Genomic DNA, 16,942 nt, shown 5'->3' with positions numbered 1-16,942 from the left:
AATTCCAGGTCAACCTGAGCTAGAATGAGACCCTACCTTGAAAAACAAAACAAAACAAAACAAAAAGAAGTGCTGGAGAGATGGTTTAGCAGTTACGAAAAGAAAATATAAATTGGTTCAGAGGAGGCAAAGTTAGGCAGCTTAGGATGAGCCAATGAAAGTACAGAACTTGAGCTGGGTCTCGATTTTAACTAGGACAGCATCCTTTTCCTTAAGGGGCTCCTAGATTTTAGGGACAGATAGCTAATCCAGAACTTGAAGACAGGGTGTTGGAGAGGACATTGGCTGCATGTCAAGAGCAGTCCAGCCCCACATTGGCCAGAAAGGACTAGATGCAATGGATGCTTAGAGGAAGGGAAATAGAATCAGACAGGGTTCTTTTTTTCTTCCACGCAAGATCCTGTTCTAGTCCAGGCTGACCTGGAATTCCCTCTGTAGTGTCAGGGTGTCCTTGAACTCACGGCCATCCTCCTACCTCTGCCTCCCAAGTGCTGGGATTGAAGACATGTGCCACCACCCTGGCTCCAGGGAGGAGTTTTAGCATAGCACAAAGGCAGAGAAGCATGGCCCTTGGAGGTCTGTGGACGCTGGCTTTCCTGAGCACAGTGAGCAAGGAGAAAGGGACAGTGTGTGAGGCTGCACAGGTGACAGGCACCTCAGCCTGAACTGCTGAGGGCTAAGCTGCAAGGAGACAGGACCATGCTTGAGTAAAAGATGGTTCTTTATGGTGGCCTTGAAGTAGGAGTAACAGGAAGAAACTGCAGGTCCAGGACTTGGAGGAACACAGAGGTCTGAAGGAGCCAGGCCTTCCTTGCAGGCTCAGCCAGAACGGGTGAGCTCATGGGGAAAACAGGTTTCTCAGTCTAAAAGGATCATCCACCCATCTCCCCACCAAACAGCTTCCATTTTAGTCGTACAGATATCCACAGCTTTCCCACCCTGTAAGCATGCAAGTGCACTGTGGGACACACTCCCCCCACCCATAGTCATGGCCTAATTTTGGCTAGCACACATAAAAAAAAAGCAGGTCACAGCCAGGCATGGTGGCACACGTCTTTAATCCCAGCACTTGGGAAGCAGAAGTAGGAGGATCACCATAAGTTCGAGGGCACCCTGATACTACATCGTGAATTCCAGGTCAGCCTGGGCTACAGTGAGACCCTACCTTGAAAAAAAACAAAAAAGAGAAAAGAAAGCAGGTACTGCTAAGTCGGTCACCCCGATGCCACCCAGAAAAGGAGAGGAAGTAGGCAAAAACACCGGAAGCAGCCACTGGGGCGGGGCAGCGGGCTGGAGTCCAAGGAGAACCGGCACGTTGGGGGTGGTCAGCAAGCCTGGGGGCGTCCAGGGACCCGAAGCGCAGCACGCACGGGGAGACCGAAGCTCGAGAGAAGGGCGGGAACCCAGGGCTCCACCCGAGTCCACAATCGTTCCACAGCGGAAGTGAGAGGCTGTAACCTACCCTGGGGGCTCAGGGCAGCTCGGGGTCTAGACGTGCGCTGAGCGTGCGTGCGTGCGTGCGTGTGTGTGTGTGTGCGTGCGTGCGTGCGTGTGTGTGTTTTCTGTCACAGCCCTGACACCAGTTCAGCATTAACGCCCTCTGGGGTCATGTGCTTCCTGTGCCCTAGTTCTCACCTCAAATTCACCTATTAGCTCTACCACCACTTATTTTTTCATCATTGTATAAACTATATTAAAAAAAAATGATTTTTTTCCCAATTTTTCGAGATAGGGTTTCACTCTAGCTCAGACTGACCTGGAATTGACTATGTGTAGTCTCAGTGTAGCCTCTAACTCATGGCGATCTTCCTACCTCTGCTTCCCAAGTGCTGGACTTAGAGGCGTGCGACACCATGCCCAGCAAAAATTGATCATTTAAGCTGGGCATGGTGGCGCATGCCTTTAATCCCAGCACTTGGGAGGCAGAGGTAGGAGGATCACTGTGAGTTCTAGGCCAGCCTGAGGCATAGTGAATTCAGGTCAGCCTGAGCTAGAGTGAGACCCTACCTCAAAAAAAAAAAAAAAAAAAAAAAAATTGATCATTTAAAAAATAACTTATTATATAGGAGAGAGAAAAAGAGACTTGGCCACCAGACCCTCTAGTCACTGCAAATGAACTTCAGCCGCATGCACCACCTTGTGCACCTGGCATACGTGGATCCTGGGGAATGGAAGCTGGGTCCTCAGGCTTCGTAGGCAAGCACCTTAACCACTGGGCTTCTCTCCAGCCCTAGGAGGAGATCCTGAAGCTACAGCATACATTTTACAAAAATGACACATGGACCAGATCTGGGGAGAGCACTGACAGACGCATATCCCGACAGGAGACGGATGGACGTGTGCGCGTGTGTGTTTGTGTTTACATGTTTAATGAAATGTTAGAAAACATGCAGGAAAAAGCTTCCTTTTCTTAGGCCAACACTGACTGGACATTGACGCTCTCACCATGGCCCTCTTGACAATCACCCTCAGGGCTCTAAAACCCTGGCCTGCCCTGCTGGCCGGGACAGGGAAGAGTCTCCCTGAATGCTAGCCTGCCCAGAGGACCAGATCCTCTGTCTGTGGAGGAGTGAGGGGCTATCAGCTGTCTACCTCCCATGGCCATTTCAAGGCTCAGCCCCAGACCTACTTAGTCATCCCAGGGGAACCCAAAAGCTGGGCTCTGCTGTTGCATGGTGACGCAGAGCCACCTTCTTCCTTCTTGGGATGTAGCAAAGGCTAAGAGATGGTGCTTTGGAGGGAAGGTATGTCCACAGGGCTCAGGGTCCTTCCCAGGATCCCCGAGGTATGAGGGGGAGAGGAGGTGGATAGCTTTCACGCAGACCCTGACAATCTGTCCTGGGGCTGATGGGCCCATGGAGTCCTCCCTGAATGCAAGGCCCTTCCATAACTTCTCCAGACAGGCTAGGGGACAGGGAGAGAGGGAAGAAGCACATTGGGGGATCCTAAGTGTCCCCCAAATGCATGAAGTGCCTTTGTTGGAGTGTGTGCCGTCCTGTAAGCTGTCAGTACACTCCAGGCAGCACTGTCCTCTCCAGCGCTTTGTTGGAGGGTGACTGTGGTGGTTTGATTCAGGTGTCCCCCATAAACGTAGGTGTTGGGAATGCTAGGTTCCCAGCTGATGATTTGGGAATTAATGCCTCCTGGAGGGAGTGTATTGTTGGGGGCCGGCTTATGGGTATTAAAGCCAGTTTCCCCATGCCAGTGTTTGGCACACCCTCCTGTTGCTGTGGTCCACCCTCTGCTCATGCCATCGTTTTCCCCTGCCATCGTGGAGCTTCCCCTCGAGCCTTTAAGCCAAAATAAACCTTTTTCCCAGAAGCTGCTCTTGGTTGGGTGATTTCTACCAGCAATGTGAACCGGACTGCAACAGTGACCTCACTGGCCCCTCTTCCTCCTGGTGTCTTGGTCCAGAGCCCTGTGATGGCCTGCTCAGCCCGACTCTGCTTCAGAGCCCCGTTCTCGTCATGGGGCGGCCAGTGCCCAGCCTTCCTGGAATTCGGCTCAAGTAATAAATTGGGAAACTTCCTGTGACATTTAAAGCTTTTCCCACAAATAGCCTGCAAGGAGGATGTTTCAGCCCAAATTGGGCCCTGGACACCAGAAGCCGTCTTTCCGGAGCTGAGGCAGCTGCTCAGGCTGCGCACCTTGTGACAGCGGGACCTGTCCCTTGCTGGGAGCGCAGCCCGTGTTTAAGACGCCAAGTGACTCCCAAGTCTAAAACTCCTTTTATTTGTGGTTGGCTCAACGGAAGTCACCTTCATCAATCAGCAGAATTATAAAACTGTACAGGAGGTACAAAAATAGGCCGCTTAACATACATAACTTCATATCATCAAGCTTTAAAAATACACATAGAATTGTACAATCTGGCAGTTTATAATATAAAGCTAAAAGGAGGATTTGGGGTTCCACAAAGAGGACTGTATCAAACAATCAACATATACTAATTAAACAATTAACTGTCCACAGAGAAGACACATTCCACAATATTTTAAAAATCATCTAAAAATTAACATTTTACCCCGACCAAATTACTCACCCTTTAAAGACAAGACTACCTTTAGGCAGAAGGATACAGTATAACTTTTCCTTTTCCAGTTTTAAAATGGCCAGGGGTATTGTCCAAAACATTATCTGATGTGCTTTAAGTAAGTGCAATTGTAATTGGATATACTTCGGAGTAAAAATTAAATAAATATAAATAGGTTCAATAAATAGGTCATTGCAAAAAGAACACTACATAAGGTTCGCAGGTGAGAACACCGTATAGTTGACCAGTAATGCTTAGTAGGTGTATGGGGGTCCCCCCGTCACAGCTTTAGGGACACTGGGAAGGAATACTGTATCCACAAACACGTGGGGTGCAGGAGAGGCCAGGCCACACGGGATGGTCAGCAGCATGGCAAGGGCAGCTCTGGAGGGAGGCTCAGGCACACAGGTCTTTGCAGCTTTTCAGGACACACAGAAAGGACTTGCGTGCCCAGACCAACCAGAGTTACTCATGGAGAATCACACGTTCCTAGAGAAAAGCAAGAATGAGAGGAGAGACGCTTTGGATTCAAAGACAATGGCCGGAGCCTGACAGGCAGAATCTGGGCTCCGCAGTAGAAGGAAGAATGACCTTGGGGAATGCCAAGGCCAGGAGAGTCGAGTGTCGCTGCTCCCGGAGGGGGAGGTGGACAAGGAGCAGAGCTGCTGGAAGCAGATCACAGCAACAGGAAGGGCAAGTGGGGAGCTGAGGAGGCTCTTCCGGTGCTTTCAGACAGACAGACTGACAAGGACCTCATGAACAGACGGAAATCACACAGGGCCCAAGTGCACGCGTTGGAAAGGAAGCAGCTGGGAGGTGACCGCCAAGCAGCCAAAAGGCAGCTCCTGAGTGCGGGGTCACAGCACCCGCGGGAGGTCACTCCAGAGACCTCTCTTCACTGAGGGAGATAGAGCTGTCAATGATAACTGAATCCCATGCGCACACAACCTCTCTGCAAGGTCAAGTCAACCCTGACCAGGACTTAATTATTTTTAGAGTTGGTGGCAGGAAGCACAGGGCTGGACCCACTGTCCTCAGACCACTACCGCGGTCCCGCTCTGTCCTGACCGTGGGGAAAAGCCAACTGCTGCGGCACCGAGAGCAGGGGACACGTCTGTACCCAGGATTCACCTTCAGTCACCCATTGCTAGTGATTTATCAAGGGACACAGTGTTCTCCAAACGCTTTGGTGCCTCATGGAAACTGAAAAGACTCAACAAACAGCAAGAGAAATTCCGGCATGTGGGCAGGAGAGAGGTTCAACAAAAGGCAAACTTCAAACATTTCCTTCCCAACACACAACTCGATGCCACCTTAAAGATGAAGAGAATAAGCTTCTAGTTACACAGCCATCCAGGGACTGGAGAAGCCCCCAGAGACGTGCCACTGCACAGCTCCTCTGGCCTGAAGAAAGACAGCTTCCCTTGTGGGCACAATGGGAAACTAGAGTCCTACCAAGTGGGTATGTGAGATGATGCCCACAGTTCCCATGACAATGGACCCCTCTCCAGACAAACTTGAAGGGCTGACCACTGCCTGTTCCCTAAAGGTGTCGGGGAGAGGACAGACGGAAATGATGGGAACAGATTCTGGGACAGGGCAGTTTTAAGGCAGAACAGGGGCAAACCCCAAACACACGCTCTTTCCATACACCTGGGTTTTCTTGTTAGCCAGATACTTGCTGCCAACTCTTGTGAGAAACTTCACAAAGGCAGCTTTTCCTGTCTGGCATTTTATGTCTCGCCTAGCTCCATATGGAAAATGCTCAGATCAAACCTGCTGAACACACGACTTTGAGAAGTCTAAGCGGAAAGGGCATTTGAAAAGCAAGCTGAGTTCAAATGGGGATACCACACCAAGTCAGGCCCCCACAGATCTCCTTGGCACCTTCCAAAGGGAAGACAGCTACGAGGACAAGGCGAGCAGCAGTGCCCCGTGACTGTCCTGTCCGGCCACAGATGGCACTGCCCGACCTCCTGACCTGTCTTGTGCTGTCACCTCCTGGGCCATGGACAAAAAGTGCTACGGTATGAGATGTGCAGGGAGCCACTGTGGGGCCGAGGTCCCAAGGTCGAAATGGGGTGACCCATAGGTTCAAAGACATAGGACCATATAAGACAAAGCCCACATTGGCCCTTACGGAAGCGAGAGGACGGACTTCTACAGAGGCAGAGGACGCCCTGCGAGAGCGGGCCGCGCGGCAACACCCCAGAAGCCCTGTCTCAGGAAGCAGCAGTGACTCCCACTGGCAGGGCCACTCTTGCCATCCACAAAGGAACGAGCTCCAGCCTGACAGGAGTGCAGCGAACCCTCACGGGTTGGAGGAGCTGCACACAGAGCACCCCCCACCCAGCACTGGCTGCCTTTTAACCCCTCAGGCCCTGGGGGGAGAAGACAGGAAGTTTGACTAAAACTAAAGTTAAAAACTATATTAATTTTAGGGGGAAAGGTACTGATATAATTTACTTTGGCAATACATTTACCTAGTGTTGCTATACTGTTTTAGTCTTCTGCATTAGAGAATGTTCTACATTCTTGAGGGGATGGCAATATTTTGGTATGGCACAAAATGGAAAACTATTATGTCTTGCATTGCTTCTTTGCGAGTAAGCTTCAAGTTAAGTTTAAGCTTACTTATTATATAGCTTTCTTCAGTATGATCAAAATACAGTCACTAAAACTTGCCAGGAGAAACAAGCTGACCCAGGAAGCCCACAGCGACCCTGGTCCTGGGACGCACCCCACAGCTCCCACTCGCAAGGTGTGTGCTGATCTGCTGGCCTCAGGGACAGAGGGACCTCATTGCTCGCCCTCTTCTGTCTGGCTCAGATCTTTCTCCAGGTGGCTGGGATGCTCCAATTTGGTTGTTTCCCTCTGGTCCTGAAGGCCTGTCCCCTAGTCTTGGATGCCCTCACTGATGGCCAGGGAACTCTTCACATCTAGCCCCAGAGGCCAACAACGCAATCCACCATGGCCACTGTTTAGGCCACTGGTGCCCTGGGCCAGCGCTGCACCTGTTCACCGCCAGACACCCACAACATCCCCGCCGTCCACGTGCGTCAGCGGCCAGTCCCTAACTTCACCTGCCGGTGCCCACAGCTCTGCTGCTTGAGGTAACATGGGCGCTCTGGGCACATCTGTGATCAATAAGGTGCCCCCTGTCCCCATCACAACACCTCTGAATGCCCCGTATTGAGCACCCTGCTGCTTCTTGAGCCACTTTTAGCAGAGGCTGAGCGTACTGCATCTCGGCCTAACTGCTCCTAGCACACAGCGAGCCAGAATTCCTCTGCGCCCTTCCTGAAGGGCCCTGGACTGCCAACAGCAGGAACTTTAGGTAGATACGAGAGCCGAAGCGAGTTCATCCAGCACAGGGCGATGGTGCTCCTTGCGCGGCTCTGGGACGGGTCCTCCTTTGCAGACGTCCTCGCCTGTACAGCTTCTGGGCTGCCGTCTTCTCAGCTCCCCGCGGTCATGAGGGGTCCCCGCTCCCACTTGCGAGGGTCAGCGTTATCCTCTGCTAGCTGCAGAGTGGCAGCTCAAGGCACTTGGTGGGGGCAGCCTGGTCTCCCTGCTAAGCTGGCGGGCATCCAGCTCGGGAACGCAGAGGCCAGGCCCGCAGTCACAGACCAGAGGGCTTGCCCGGCTCAGAGGGCATCTGGAGTGGCTCGGGGCTCGGGCTCCGGGGGCTCATGGAAGTAGTAGGGCTGGAAGAGTCTCTCACGGCTGCACAGCTCCATGGCCTGGTAGGTGTGCGACAGGAGGCGCGGGAAGCGCGAGGTGAAGTAGCGCACGAAGTCGTCGGGCAGGGAGCCGAGCGTCTCCTGCACCTCCCCGGGCAGCTCCCGGTAGTGATGCTTCTGCAGATGGGCAGACAAGACACAGGGGCTTAGCAGCGGCCTGGCAGAGGGCTGCCTGCTCCTCTGCAAAGACAGACAGAGCTTTATGCACCCGGAGAGCCAACCCAGCTGTCCTGCGGGCTTCCTGCCTTCAGGAAGAGGCTTCCGGACAAGCAAGAGGCAGCCTCGGGAGGACAGGCGGGGCTTTGCTGGGGGAGTCGCAGGGGCCCACAGGCCTCCCATGAGCTCAAAACCGAGGGAGAATCCTAAAAGCTGTGAGTGCAGTAGGGTCACCTGGTGTCCCAACAGGTTTGGGGGCTGCTCCTGGGCCTAGGGTTGGCCCTAGGTGAAAGCTGCTTGGATTCATTCAGCACAGGCCAAGAGTATCCCTAGACCCCCAGGAGACACACAGGGACCCTTTTCTGAACCCCTGCAGAGTGTGCATAAGGTGGCTGTCGGCAGTCGGAGGGTACAGAAAGAGAAACCACGAAGGGCATGAGCTACGAGGCTCTCCCTGGAGCCTGGCTCTGCACTTCACATTCCTAGAGAGAAAACCCTGCAAGGAAGGAACAGCCTCGAACTTGACAAGTCCAGCTGAAGCTGCCCAGCCTCCGAGGAATCCAGCATGCAGAACAAGATCCGCAGAAACCAACATGAAGGCAGAGCCCTGTGCTGTGCCCCCCACCCCACCGCAGGACCCACAGCGCTCTACCTTATTTCTCATGGCTCGGAGGAGGTCTCGGACAGAGCCGCCTTTGTAGGTTCTGAATTTACGTAGATCTAGAAAAGCATTAAGCATGCAGTGGTTAATCAAGTTAAAAAAACCTCTTTTTTTACTTCCCAAAGTCTTGGGGGAGTAAGCAACTGAAGTAGGACACCAATTCCCAGTCCCAGGAGCACATGTCACCTCTCGGACCTGAAGTAGCATTCACTTCAAGTTCACCTTGTGATCCCATCCTACCAGAAATGACAACTTACAGTATGACGCTGTCACTAGCCTGTCACTCTAAGGAGCAGACATCAAACATGCATCCATGCAACCAGACCCCAGAGGACACACTCAAATGAGGTGGCGATCTGAGAAGTGGGATTTGGAGCCCAACAGCCTCATTCACGTCAAGTTCTTAGAAAAACTCTCCCCTGGGCTTCAGTATGGTCACCTGTCTGCAGGGGCACAGTGATGTTCTCCCGCCAGTCCATCTTCACCACGGCTCTCCCACCTCTCTCTAACTGCTTCACGATTGGGCCATCCAAAGACTCCTTTTCTATCCGGTCACTCACATCCTATGAGGGAAACAGGTAATAGTTGCAGGCCAGGGTCGGGAACGCTAGCACTGGAGGCTATCTCCTGCCTCCATCTCCCATGTGCTGGGATTATAGGTACACACGATCAGGACTAGTGGACTGGCTGAATTCTATTAGGCTGTCCTGGTGGGCATGCTGTGGCATATTTCAGAGCCTCAAAGTGCTAACAGCTAGTTGACACAGAAAGAAGCTGGGTTTGGAAGATACACAACTACACTAACTCTATAGTGGGTGAAAGCCTTTTTGTGTAAATTTTTTTTTTTGTTTTTTTTTGAGGTAGGGTCTCACTCTAGCCCAGGCTGACCTGGAATTCACTAAGGAGTCTCAGAGTGACCTTGAACTCACAGCAATCCTCCTACCTCTGCCCGAGTGCCACCACGCCCAGCTTGTGTAAATTTTTAAAAATATTTTATTTATTTATTTGACAGAAAAAGGGGAGGGAAGAGAGAGGGAGAATGGGTGAACCAGGGCCTCCAGCCACTGCCCTGATGGAGGCACTAACTTGGGTCCTGGGGAATCGAATCTGGGTCCTTTGGCTTTGCAGGCAAATGTCTTAACCGCTAAGCCATCTCTCCAGCCCTTATTTATTTTTTTTAATGTGAGAGAGAGGGAGAGAGAATTGGCAAGTCAGGGCCTCCAGCCATTGTAATCAAATTTCAGAAGCATGTGACCTTGCATGCATGCGTCACTGTGGGCCTGGCTTACGTGGGACCTGGAGGGTCAAACCTGAGTCCTTAGGCTTCTCAGGCAAGGACCTTAACCACTATGCCTTCTCTCCAGCCCTGTAAGTGTTGTTTTTGCTCTCTATTCTGTCCTCAATGTGACCTGGATTTGAGAATTTTCACATTACCTCCTATCAACATAGCAACTGATCTCGATCCTATATATACCCATTGCTGCCATGGAATATTGCACTGGGCCCTCACCTCCAAAGCCACTGGACTGGTTACTAAGCATCTACCATGGGCATGGCAGTGTCCTCACTAGGAGCTGGGTCAGAGCACTGGTTTTGCTTTGTTCTGTCCCCATTTTCAAAGTCTGGAAATGGTTGAGTTGTTGTTTTTTCCTCTTTGTTTTTTCAAGGTAGGGCCTCACTCTAGGCCAGGCTGACCTGAAATTCATTATTTAGTCTCAGGGTGGCCTTGAACTCTCAGCGATCAGCAATACTCCTACCTCTGCCTCCCAAGTGCTGGGATTAAAAGTGTATGCCACCACGCCCGGCAACGTTGATTTTTTTTTTTTCCCCTAAGGTAGGGTCTCACTCTAGTCCAGGCTCTCCTGGAATTCACTATGTATTATACGGCTGGCCTCAAACTCATGGTAATCCTCCTATCTCTGCCTCTCCAGTGCTGGAATTAAAGATGTGCACCACCACACCTGGCCTTAAGGAGTTTTTAAAAAGTTATTTGTAAGCAGAAAAAGAGAAAGAGAGGGAATATGAACAAGAATGAGAATGGGTGTGCCAGGACCTTCAGCCCTTGAAAACAGACTCCAGATGCATAAGCCACTTTGTACACTTGGCTCTACGTGGGTCCTGGGGAATTGAACTCAGATTCTGAGGCTCTGAAGGCAAATGCTTTAACTGCTGAGCCATCTCTCCAGCCCAAGGGTTGGGGTTTGGATGGGGAAACAGCGCAGGTACCTGGAAGAAGTGGAGCTGCTTTTCTAGGCTCCAGAAGAATGGGTGCTTCAGCACACGCTTTGCAGAGGGCCGCTGTTGAGGGTCCCTGGCGATCATTCTCTCTATCAGCTCCCGGGCAATAATGTCTTCTAAAAAAGAGGTGAACAAGACAATCCACATCACCTTTAGCCAAGAGCCACAGTGAAACACCAAAAACCTTAAAAATCTGCAACCCTTTGAGGGAAGATTTTGCTACAGGAATTGATTCTAATAAAACAAGAACTCACACCAAATTTCAGCTAGTAAAGGAATCTTACCGGTGTATTTTGTGAAAAATAAGTGTTAAAAACATCCAATACTCAAGGCTTAGGAGACACTTCTGTGTCACTTGTTACTGGATGATGAGCTGTTAAAATGATGCTGGTAAGTATGGATTGATATGGGCAGCTACTCAAGATGGAGCTGAAGCTGGGTATGGTGGGCCTGAAACCCCAGAGTTCAGGAGGCTATGGGAGGAAGATCACAGTATGACCAAGAGCAAGGCCAGCTGTGAAGGTTACACAATGAGACACTGTCCCAAATAATAAAAACAGAAAAGATTTAGTTTAAGAGTGGCATGTGAAAAAGCGGGCCGTGGCAGTGCACGTCTTTAATCCCAGCACTCGGGAGGCAGAGGTAGGAGGATTGCCATGAGTTCGAGGCCACGCTGAGACTACATAGTGAATTCCAAGTCAGCCTGGACTACAGTGAAACTCTACCTCAAAAAACAAACAAACAAAAAGTAGTATGTGAGATTTAAACCTCTATGTAGCTCAGTTTGATCTACAACTCTTCCCCCACCCCTGTAGGGCCTTGTTCTAGCATAGGCTGAGGTGGAATTCACTATGTAGTCTCAAGCTGGCTTCAAATCCACAGCAACCCTCCTGCATGTACTCCCAAATGCCAGTAGGAAAGGCTGGGCATGGTGGCACACACCTTTAATCCCAGCACTCGGGAGGCAGAGAGGTAGGAGTATTGCTGTGAGTTCAAGGCCACCCTGAGACTACATAGTAGTGCATTTCAGGTCAGCCTGGGCTAGAGTGGGACCCTACCTCAAAAAACAACAAACAAAATGCCAGTAGGAAGGGCCCTCTCATCACAAGGTAGGACAAAGAATGGCCTTCAGCAGGGCCCTGAGTAGGTCATATAGTTAGTTGATGATCTGGAGGAACCATGGAGTGATTCAGCTTTCCGAGGAGGACTGTAGCCAGCCTTCAGCAGCTCTATGAGTCAGCATTTCCCAGGACCCAGGTAAGCAGCTGAGAGGCAGAGGGCATGCACCCTAGACCACATACTTACCATGCTTGTCTGAGTGAAAACAGTCAAGGCTGCAGGCGCCCAGGAGGATGTTGGCCTGCCGCTGCAGAGACTTGCCAAAAGGGTGGCTACCCTCAGAGATGACGTAGTAAAAGACACAGCCTGCAGAGAAGATGTCCACTGTGTAGGTCTGAAAAGAATGCACAGTGGGAGACTGGCGTGGTGGCACACGCCTTTAATCCCAGCACTCGGGAGGCAGAGGTAGGAGGATCTCTGAGAGTTCGAGGCCACCCTGAGACTACATAGTGAATTCCAGGTCAGCCTGAGCCAGAGTGAGACCCTACCTGGAAAAACCAAAAAAAAAAAAAAAAAAAAAAAAGAATGCACAGTGGGAGAGGCCTCAGGTGGCTGTCGTCAACTTGTAGTCCTGCCTTCACTTCAGGCCTCTGGAAGGTGTCCTGAGATGTGTGATGGCGGATGTGACTTGCCCACAGTAGCAAAGAACACGCTGTAGTGCCGCCCCTATGTCCTGGCCACAGTCAAGGTCATCAACTTGGAGCCAAGAGCCTGGGATGCTGGCTTGGCCTCTTGCCAGCGAGAAGCCACTCACCACTCTGTGTTCAGCAACCTCAGTCTAGATGAGGAGAATGCCTGTGTTTCTCATAGGGCTGCTAAGAAGATTCCACAGGCTGATGTGTGAAAACAGCCACTTAAACCAGGACTTGGCCTCTGGGAAGGCTTCCTAAGTTGTGAGCTATCTTTAGCCCATCAACAGCAAAGACCTCATAGACAGGGAGCTGTGTGCTTGCTTTCCTGTTGTGACCCAGAGCCTAGAAGGTCTCTATACACAGTGGGTACAAGTAAAGGCAATATTTCAGCTCAAAAATAGCCCCAGAAACAAACTACCTGATTGGTTTCTAATGAAGTTGTTTTTGATGGTATCTGATGACACCTTCCACTTACCCCATGAAAGCACTGAGTCTGCAGCTAAGCTTTGTCCTAAGATTTACTCTACTTAAGAGTGTAACAGCAGGGTTTTTGAATGGGGCTTGAGGCCCCACTTTGGGGCTCCACCTCTTAGATTTCCCAAACAACTTGTAATGGAAGGTTAGAGGCTCAGCACCTTCCATGGTGGCAGTGGCAAACCTGTAATACAGCATGTTCATTCACCCTCATGCCATCCTGGTGTGGCAAGCAGAGCAGATGCCATCATTTCCAGATGGGACATGGACAGAGTCCTTGGGTGCATAGTAACACACCAGAATAAGACTAAGGTCTTCTGATTCTAAGCCTAGAACTCTTTCTTCTACCTCATCAGAATTTTCCTCAGACAGATGATAGATACAGGACAGGAAGAACAAGGCCACCACAGTGGCGCTCTCGCCTGGCTCTCCCTTCACCTTCTCCTGGTGTCACCATGCTTCCATAACCCTGGCACAGACACTGGGGGAGGAGGTGCCTTTCCTGCCTGCCTGGGCCTTGGTGAAGCTCTGCCCCAGACACTGTTTCTGCCAGCTGAGCTTGCTCTTTAAACACTCTCAGCGGATCCAGTCTAAGTGCCAAGTCTGAGGTAGGTTGAATTTGAAGAGACAGAGGGGCGGCTACAAAGTAGCTGTGGAATGGGGGGGTCAGCAGTCAGGGAGTTAAAGCTGGGCTCCAGCTTAGATGGCTTTGGACGCCTGTGCGATGGCTGAGCCTCGAGTCACAGGTCACAGAAATGCTGTGTCACATGTATGCTTAACGTAACAGAGATGAGTAACTGCAGTCAGCCAGATCTGAACCTGAAGCAAAGACCCATCACACATGGCCAGAAGGTCACTGCACATCACTAGCTAACAACAAGAGGATGGACCATCACAATACAGAACACTGTACTGGCGATCCAAGTTGGCGTCACAGACAGAGGCACCATCTGCCCTCATATGCCTCCTGACATAGTGACCTGTGATCCACTCCTTCCCCAGATGTTTCACTTGAAGCTAATGAAGCCTCTGACTTTTCTTTTAGCTCACAGGAAATAAAAAGGACAGTGAACCATGACACAGTGTCACAAGGAAACAAGCCAGAACATTCATGGGTTCTCTAATCAGGGAACAGAGCTGCAGAGGGGGCTTAGCAGGCTGGGCGTGGTGGCGCACACCTTTAATCCCAGCACTCGGGAGGCAGAGGTAGGAGAATTGCCGTGAGTTCAAGGCCACCCTGAGATTACCTAGTGAATTCCAGGTCAGCCTGGGCTAGAGTGAGACCCTACCTGGAAAAACCAAAAAGAAAAAGAAAAAAGGAGGTGGCTTAGTGGTTAAGGCACTTGCCTGCAAAGCCTAAGGACCCATGTTCAACTCTCCAGACACACAAAGGTGAGGCAAGCACAAAGTCACACATGCCCACTATGTGGTGCAAGTATCTGGAGTTTGATTATAGTGGCTGAGGTCCTGGTGTGCCAATTCTGTTTCTCTTTCAAATTAAAAAAAAAATTAAAAATCAGGGAACAGGGCTGGAGAGATGACTTAGTGGTTAAGGCATTTGCCTGAAAAGCCAAAGGACCCGGGTTCAATTCCCCAGGACCCACGTAATGCACAAGGTGCTTGCTGCCTGTGGCTGGAGTTTGTTTGCAGTGGCTGGAGGCCTTGGTGCGCCCATTCTCTCTCTCTCTCTCAAATAAGTAAATAAAAATAAAAGTAAATATTAAAAAAGGAACAAATCAAGGAACTGCATAGGTGTGGAGACTGCTGTGAAGTTTGAGAGGTAGTCAACTGTAATTGAGGCACCTGATAGGTCCTTGTATATAAAACCTAGCTGTGTAAGATCTGGGAGGATTAGCTGGGGAAATATAACTATGGGCTAACTATTAGGAAGCAGAATGGAAACAGTGCTGTTAAGAGATGGTGTGTGCTGAGGAGACAGAAGGTACTTGTGATGCTTTGATTCAGGTGTTCCCCATAAACTTAGGTGTTCTGAATGCTAGGTTCCCAGCTAATTGAGATTTGGGAACTGACACCTCCTGAAGGCAGTTTATTGTTGGGGGTGGGCTTATGGATAGTCAGCTCCCCCTTGCTAGTGTCTGGCACTCTCTTCTGTTCCTGTTGTCTACCTTATGTTGGCCAGGGAGTAATTTCCACCCTCTGCTCGTGCCATTGTTTTCCCCTGCCATCCTGGAGCTTCCCCTCGAGCTTGTAAGCCAAAATAAACCTCTTTTCAACACAAGCTGCTCTTGGTTGGGTGATTTCTACCAGCTATGCGAACCTGACTGAAACAGTACTTGTTCTTAGGATATGGGTGCTTAGTATTTAGTGGTAAAGGGCTGGGACACCTGTTCCTTATATTCACATACTTCAGCAACAGGTCAACATAGGAAGATACAGAGATCATAGCAGAAGCATTGCCTAACACAGTAATCTAAGTAGGACAGAACCTAGGACATACAGATCTCTAGTGATATGTGTCCTCACCTCCAAACCTTGAATGTGAAGTGCTGACCCTGGGTACAGTGGGCTGCGTAGTTTCCCAAGGACTGTGCCATTACTTACAGGGTTCTCCTCGCAGTCTTCACTCAGCATCTCTGGGGCAATCCAGCCTTCGGTGCCAGGTACCCCAGAGCGGCGGCTGAAGCTGTGCCTGCCCACTGCCAGCTTCTTGCAGAGGCCAAAGTCAGAGATCATGGCCTTGATCCTGCCATGTGCATTGGGCATGGAGAGGAGAATGTTGTGGGGCTTCAGGTCTCTGTGAACTAAGAAAACTCCACATTTGTTCAATGTTTACCATGGGCAGTCTCCTACAAGGGGGAGGGGGACCCTTGTTAAATGGCCCCAAATATATCTTACCATTTTTAAGTTCCTCATTTTCAACTACCTAGGGCCCCCTTCTCAAATTCTGACAGAACTTATCACAAAACTACCTATGGCAACCTCCCATGAGATAAAGCCCACCTGGGCTAGCAAGACACCCCAACCCAGGCTCTTGGCCTGGCAAAGAGAGCTTCTCACCAATGTTGAGGGAGTGCAGGTGTGCCAGGCCCGAGGTGGTCTGCTGCAGCAAGGTGATAGGCTCTAGACCAAGGTGGGCAAAATCCTTCTGCTCCACATACTGCAAGAGATATGAGGACAAGGTCACAGCAAGTGGCTCCTTGGGACTTCTTGGCCCCTGAGCTCATTTCCTTTGATACCACTTTACTAATCACATTCTTTGTCCAAATCCATATTTTCCAAAAGACCTCCTAAAAACATAGGCTGACTTACATCAATTAACAAAGCTCCAAGAGCTTACTCATTTACAATGAGAAAGATAAGGCAAGGCAGTCCAGAGCCCCATACAGGCAAATATATAGGGGAATCCAAGTGACACTGAAATATGTAGGGTGAGTCTGAAGATGAAGCAATGGGAGCTGGTGTGATGCTCTTATATAACCTGGAGTCGTCAACCAGCAACCTCCAAGCCCACAGGCCCATGCCAACCACAGCCAGAAATGGGAAGAACCAGCTAGCTTCCCCAAGGGGAAGGGCAAAGACATGCCAACTGTGGTGGTTTGAATGTAAATATCCCCCACAGCCTCCTGTGTTTGTGAATAAGCCTCACAGTCAACTCCTAGCTAGTAGTCTTTGGCAGATGGAGCCTTGCTGGAGGAGGTATGTTATGGGGGGGGGGGCTTGCAGTTTATTAGACTAGCTCTAAGCCTGGTACTTAGACTACTTCCATCAAGGTATGTAATAAGATCTTGCTCATGCCACATTTTCTCCACCATGATGAAGCTTCCCCTCAAAACTGTCAGCCTGAAGTAAACCCCTTCCTCCCGTAAGCTGCCCCTGGTCAGGAGTTTGTCCAGTAACGAGAATGTTAACTGGCACACAAACTGAA

The 16,942-nt window shown here is 50.4% G+C and overlaps 1 protein-coding gene across 2 annotated transcripts in view; it reads right to left on the bottom strand.

Annotated features, from left to right (window-relative positions):
• Nucleotides 1-3,709: 3,709 nt before the first annotated feature.
• Nucleotides 3,710-16,942, bottom strand: part of Ern1 (endoplasmic reticulum to nucleus signaling 1) — a 110,063-nt gene continuing 96,830 nt past the window's right edge. The window contains exons 16-22 of one of the 2 annotated variants that reach the window (XM_045158552.1): nt 16,075-16,174; nt 15,619-15,818; nt 12,137-12,284; nt 10,820-10,947; nt 9,033-9,156; nt 8,585-8,652; nt 3,710-7,893 (exon numbers count right to left, since the gene is read on the bottom strand). In XM_045158552.1, coding sequence (XP_045014487.1) covers nt 7,681-7,893; nt 8,585-8,652; nt 9,033-9,156; nt 10,820-10,947; nt 12,137-12,284; nt 15,619-15,818; nt 16,075-16,174 — 981 coding nt within the window. In that variant the 3' untranslated portion in view covers nt 3,710-7,680. Of the gene's footprint in view, nt 7,894-8,584; nt 8,653-9,032; nt 9,157-10,819; nt 10,948-12,136; nt 12,285-15,540; nt 15,819-16,074; nt 16,175-16,942 lie in introns of those variants that run through there. The other variant, XR_006638915.1, reaches the window with a different exon arrangement.

This window comes from Jaculus jaculus, chromosome 9 (genome assembly GCF_020740685.1).
Source record: "Jaculus jaculus isolate mJacJac1 chromosome 9, mJacJac1.mat.Y.cur, whole genome shotgun sequence".
Lineage (NCBI taxonomy): Eukaryota > Metazoa > Chordata > Mammalia > Rodentia > Dipodidae > Jaculus > Jaculus jaculus.
Note: the sequence above shows the minus strand (reverse complement) of the source record. Positions and strands in the feature narration are given on the sequence as shown.